Here is a 6344-nt window from a genome sequence, read left to right as displayed (position 1 = left end):
AAAATGACAGGTCTGAAAGTATAATGATAAGACGCTGGAATAATGCACTAGGTCCAATATAAGTGTCAAGAATGGATAATATTTATAGGTATGTACAAAATGTGTGTGGTGCGCGTGGTGGGGGCGTGAGTCAGGTGTCTGGGTGGAGCCATCTGTTGGTGGCTTGAGGAGGGAGGCGCAGCAGCAGCCCGCGGTGTAAACAGTCAAGTGTCAAGTGGTGCGTGGGGTAGGCGCGTGCCAACACCTCCGGGGCGCCCTTAATGAAATGAGTTCACGGTGTTAGTGCTGGCGGGGTCCACTAATGGAGATGGAGGAGACCATAGTGGAGGAGTGGCTCAGGTCCCTCCAGCTGGAGCAGTACGCCGATTCTTTCATCGACAACGGCTACGATGACCTGGAGATCTGCAAACAGATCGGTGCCCCCGACCTGGACGCCATCGGTGTGGTGAACCCGGGGCACAGGACCTCCCTGCTCAATGCTGTGCTGCTGCTGCGGGAGGAGGGCGCCGCCTCTGTCTACTTCACGGTGGAGGAGGCTCAGTTGGCCTCCCGCGACCACTCCTCCCTGCGTAACTCCAGTGGGTCGCGGGGCCGTTCCTCCCGCTCCTCTCGGGGCTCAGGCTCCACCGCCTCCACTCCGGGTGACCCTCCCGTCCCCGTCACGCTGCCCGTGGCTTCCTCCAACACCCCTGCCAGGTATCTGGACGCCTATGAGGCCGGGCGGGCAGAGCTTGTCCGTTTGCCACACACGCAGTTGAGCGGTCTGCTGAAGGAGAGGCTGGTGCAGGACGCCGTGGACCTGGCGGCGCATCCCTACACCACACAGGTACTGTTGGCACCCTTGGCACCCGTCTGACCCCAGTCCTCCCTCCCTGGTGCAGAGCAGGTGGGGAGGGTTGAGGGCAGGTGGTTCTTTGTTTGATGCAAGTCTTCCTTGGGGCTGGTGCCTGCTGCTGTATTGCTTGTGCTGGGTTGCACCATGCTTGCTGTAGTGTGGTGTTCATGCAAGCTGTGGTTTGTCACAGCATCCAAATTTCCATGTCACTCTTTTATAAGGTGCTTGCTGTCCCTCAGAATACCAGTGTTTTGTCCCTTTGTGTTGATGAACACCACACTGTATAGCAGTGTATACTGCTGCAGTGGGCAGCATCACTTCTCCCTGCTTTGATGAGTCATTTGTCATTTGATATTGGTTATTGCTTTCAAAAGGATTGGAGAAGCCAGAGAAATTAACACTTTTAGAAAATTAGTCATTTATGCATTCCTGCCTAATATTAAGTTTTACAAAAGATGGCAAAGGTTAGCAAGGAAGTAAAGGAAGTTGTTATCAAAATATAGGTTTAGTGCACTGGGGTGAGGACTGTGAGGTGCGTGTAATATCTCTTTGTTGCAATAAGCTCCCTTGTCAGCATTAGTGACAAGGCTGTTATTCCTAGTGCATTACCTCAAGAACTGAATATTCAGGAAACCTGCTTGTGTATCAATAAGCTCCCTTGTCAGCATTAGTGACAAGGCTGTTATTCCTAGTGCATTACCTCAAGAACTGAATATTCAGGAAACCTGCTTGTGTATCAGCCATGTTCTCTCCTGGTAATGCCATGACTGTTAGGAGTAAGTTAGTAGGCAATGTACATTTGTGTTTGTGGAAATCACTGGGAAGAAAAATTGTCAAATTATGAAGTATATATTTGTTGCAGTGTGATTTCCTTCAGGGAACTCACATCACTTCTGTAGATCAGTTTACTGTGTAAAGACTTGGTCAGTTCTATTAATCACTGAAGTATTTCAAACTTAGGTGCTACAGTTTTTGGTACACTTGGATCAGGTAAGGAGTTAGTCGATTTATATATCTGTGTCTCTCTCTCTCTCTCTCTCTCTCTCTCTCTCTCTCTCTCTCTCTCTCTCTCTCTCTCTCTCTCTCTCAGAAATCATGGGGATGAAAGCTACATTAAATATCAACAGTATGTACGTATATTGTAAAAGTGTAGTCACAAAGCTTCATTCGCACTACATATAGTATCATCATTGCTGCTTTCAGAACCACACTGAAGTATATAATAAGAGTAGTTTATGATGTCGTTCTGAGTAGCAGGCTTTTTAGACTCAGTGATGTAGGGTGATATGCATGATGAAGGGAAGTGGTATCACATTCATTAGAGTACCACCGTGAGAAGTGAGGGGGGGAAGGATGCTGGACTGAGTCCCTGTGGAGCCATATGGTGTGGGAGGGTCAAGTAGCAGTCCCCAACAAGTCCTGAGAGGTGTCTGGATGTGTGGTGGAAATTACTGGGGTGAATTCTTTGCATGTGTGTAAAAGAGGAAAGTTTCAGGCTAGAAATATTATGTTCTTAATTATGTGGTATTTTTATTTTGCTTTATATTATCAAGTATTGTGTGCTCATCATCCCTGTGTCATCTCATTTATCTAGTTCAAGCAGCAAAGTTAATTGTTGTAAATGACAGATGAAATGAAGATCTGAAAATCATTTGATGAAAGAATGAAGAGAACAAACAAAATTACTGGAAATTCAAAGATGTGATCACTGTACCTGTCACTCAGCCACTTCATCATCATCTCTCCTTGATTACAGACCTTGTGATGAACACTTCCTGGTTTATTGATCCCATTAGATGTCTTTATTGCTGTTTCTTCTTTCTTCAAATGTCTCTCTATCAAAGAAAGCTTTGTCCTGTTTCTTTCCCTCTCGTCTTTTGAATGTGTCTGTGTGTAGCCGAGGGTTCGTCTCCTTCATGGGGTTTCTTGATGTCTGGGATGATTGGTGTCTTAGATGAACATGAAAGGAACATGTGACATACTATTGACAGAAGATATTGATTCTGTTTGAAGACAAACTTATGTAACTGCGTATTCCTTTGATTCTCTTGACGTCTGGAGGTGTCTGACTTCAGTGTACAATTTGTTTTTGAGCTGAAATTTGTTTGATTGGTGTCTTTAGTGTGTAGAGACTGGTGGTGGTGTTGCTAATTACATCTGTCCACTTATAGGCACTTAATCTTTGTTCAGTGCTCAGTTTGACACAGTTAAGGATCATTTAGTGAGAAACAAACATCACAAGAATATGTTATGAGATATACAGTGTATACAGTATAGCCTCAGTCTGGTATACACCTCAACTGGTCTGTGCTAGCATGCAACACAAGTACTATGTGAACAGCTACAAAATACACACTTTTAGTATGAGAGGAATGTGCAGAATAGGAGACATGTTGCTCAGTTGCTTGACTGGGGTGATTAGCCCTTGCAAACATTGCCTGGAAACACTAAAAAGAGATAATACAACATTGAATTTGTCATCTCTAACTTACAGAACTATATATTTGAGACACTGTAGGATGAAAATAAATATTTAAAAAGTCTTATATGATGATTAGCAACATACTCTAGCAACAAGAGATTTAAAAAGCTTTTAAATACTCGTGTCAGCATTTGTAGACATATCAGCTATCACAACACTATAATACATGAGTGGCTTAGTCACTGACTTGCCACAGAGACACATGGGGACAAGCTGACTCACAAGACACTTTCCTGATCAGCTGCATACATTGTACCGTAGGAATTCACAAAACTTCACTATCTCCACCTCTGTGCTGTACATACGTGTGTTGTCTTGTCTCCATTCCCCGCCAGCCTGACAGGGAGTGGGTGGTGCCTCATCAGATAATGGCTCAGTAAAAAGTGGGTGCCTCTAGATTTGTGTGTGTAAATTGTATATGTTTGTTGGTGTGTTTTTTTTCTTTCTTGTGATGTACATAGTGTTTGGAATGGTTTTGTTTGGTGTGTGTGTGTGTGTGTGTGTGTGTGTGTGTGTGTGTGTGTGTGTGTGTGAGAGAGAGAGAGAGAGAGAGAGTGGAAGGGTGTGTTTGGGTGTGTTATGTAATTGTATGTATGAATAGGAGGGTCTTTGTATGTGTCTGTATGTATATATATGTGTGTGAGTAAAAGAGAATAACTATCATTTTTGCTTGTCAAACTAATGATAATTTTTATTTGATGGGGGATTGAGTACACACACACACACACACACACACACACACACACACACACACACACACACACACACACACACACACACACACACACACACACACACACAGCTAATCATTTGCATCTCATTTCTTATTCTAATCCTGCTCTGTCAACACACTCACTCTGGCTGCTGCAAAACATAAGCTCACACAACCACCAACACTCCACCACCACAGCCTCATACACATACATACATACATACATATAATTACTCAGGTGTGTTTGGGTGTGCCTACTTGTAAGAGATGATAAGAATGGTCAGTCTAGGTTATGTTTAGGATATAGCAGGAGAAATGGGTGGAAAATAATTGAGTTTGTTTTTTTATTGCCAAGCATCACTTCCACCTTCTCTGATGTGTGATGAAAAGCTGTACAGGTTCCAAGGTTGCTGTCTTATTTATGAAAGCAGGAACTGATAGCCTTGTAGGAGAAAGCAGTGAGGAAAACTGCTTATAATTTTCACTTCTCTGACATAAAGTCAAAAAGAAAGTCATGTACTGAAGGGTGGAAAAGACTCCTTGTTTACTTAATTGCCAAAAAGGGAATGTGAAAGGTAGTACTTGTATTCAAAGTGGACTGGCTTTGTTTACCTGTGCTCTTTGCCTTGCTTTACATTAGTCAGCACAAAGTTATAGAAGCTGTGCATAAAAGAGTTGTCTGTAAATACGTATGGTATCTGTCATCTCAAAGCACTTTAATATCTCTCTCAGACATCTCTTAAAAATCATAAAACATCTACTAAGGACAAGAGTAATTACAGTATAGTTTTAAGTGATATACATGTTAAAACTCTGCCACTACAGCATTACAAGACTTACCAGAGAGTTATGTTAGATCTTTCACTTATAATCACCTCTTAAAAATACTGAATCTATCTATCCACCAGCCTGGCAATCACACACATGGTGGCCCAGAGAGCAAATGAAAAAAAGCAATGCAGAATATATAAAACTGCAAAATATTTATACACATTGAATAAAAAGTAATTAATGACATTCTCCCCACATATTGTTGATGAATGGAGCACTAATTGAGTTCTATAGCATCATATATTTCTATGGGTCACGGAAGGACCTGTAGCAGCTGTTATGTGCATTTTTCCCACCCCAACTCCCCATTCACATGTACTGATGGGCACATAACATGGAAAATTAATGGAATCACTCGTTATTCTCCGCATATCTGGTTCTGGTGCTCCCTGCTGGCAACTTTATCAGAGAGAGAGAGTGATGCTTGTTGTGGATGTTGAGAGTGCTACTTGTACAGAGAGAGAGAGAGAGAGTTACTCAAAATCTGCAAGGAAAAGTTACCCCTATGATACTCGGAACAAGACCAACAACATTCAACACAATTCAATTCTTTTCTTAGACAAAATTGATATGGTTCTAATTTCCTTTATAATTTGGTAATCTTTCTTTATTTCACACTAAATTGATGCTTCTTTATAAAGCACATAGTGCCTTTTCTTCCTTCCCCACACGATAAATCAAGAAAAGACACATCATATTCTTTCTCTTTTTACTTTATTTCAACCTCTCTCTCTCTCTCTCTCTCTCTCTCTCTCTCTCTCTCTCTCTCTCTCTCTCTCTCTCTCTCTCTCTCTCTCTCTCTCTCTCTCTCTCTCTCTCTCTCTCTCTCTCTCTCTCTCTCTCTCTCTCTCTCTCTCTCTCTCTATTCACTTTAGTATATTTGTGTTATGTACATGGATTACCACGACAAATAGCCCTGTGTAAGCTATAGATAGCTTCATGGGCAATATTATGAATTTACAGATACACAAAAAGAAAACTATTCTGCATGAAAAGAGAGAAAAAAAGGTCCATTTATGTTAAAAACACTGGGTAATTACATATGTACATACACTTATTTTGTCATATATAAAAGTAAACTGCCCTCTCTCTCTCTCTCTCTCTCTCTCTCTCTCTCTCTCTCTCTCTCTCTCTCTCTCTCTCTCTCTCTCTCTCTCTCTCTCTCTCTCTCCAGCATTTGGGCTTTTCATAGGAATTTATGGGCTAAAGGAAATACTTTTTTGGGTATCTCCTATCTGAGAATCCAGCTGCTAGGGAACCGTTACTCTGAGTAAGGAAGCCCAACCTACACTCAAACTGTGGCCAGGATTCAAACCCGTGCGCTTGGAGACCCCTCGGACCCCAGAGCACTTTTTGATAATGTGACGTAATGATTTGACGGTATGATGAAGGATAGGTTTGCTTTGATTCATCTTTTTGTTATTTGTGTAAGGAAGAATAAGCTTGATTTAGTGTTTGTTGTTTTTCTTGGTTTTGTAGGTGGT

The 6344-nt window shown here is 42.1% G+C and overlaps 1 protein-coding gene across 3 annotated transcripts in view; it reads left to right on the top strand.

The window, feature by feature from the left end:
* Positions 1-163: 163 nt before the first annotated feature.
* Positions 164-6344, top strand: part of LOC123508305 (serine/arginine repetitive matrix protein 1-like) — a 135801-nt gene continuing 129620 nt past the window's right edge. For 2 of the 3 annotated variants that reach the window (XM_045261904.1, XM_045261903.1), the window contains exon 1: positions 164-826. In XM_045261904.1, the coding sequence (XP_045117839.1) occupies positions 302-826 (525 nt within the window). In that variant the 5' untranslated portion in view covers positions 164-301. The remainder of the gene's footprint in view (positions 827-6344) is intronic. The other variant, XM_045261905.1, reaches the window with a different exon arrangement.

This window comes from Portunus trituberculatus, chromosome 24, assembly GCF_017591435.1.
Source record: "Portunus trituberculatus isolate SZX2019 chromosome 24, ASM1759143v1, whole genome shotgun sequence".
In the NCBI taxonomy this organism is placed as follows: domain Eukaryota; kingdom Metazoa; phylum Arthropoda; class Malacostraca; order Decapoda; family Portunidae; genus Portunus; species Portunus trituberculatus.
The sequence above is the reverse complement of the archived record's forward strand: the minus strand, read 5'-3'. Positions and strand labels throughout refer to the sequence as shown.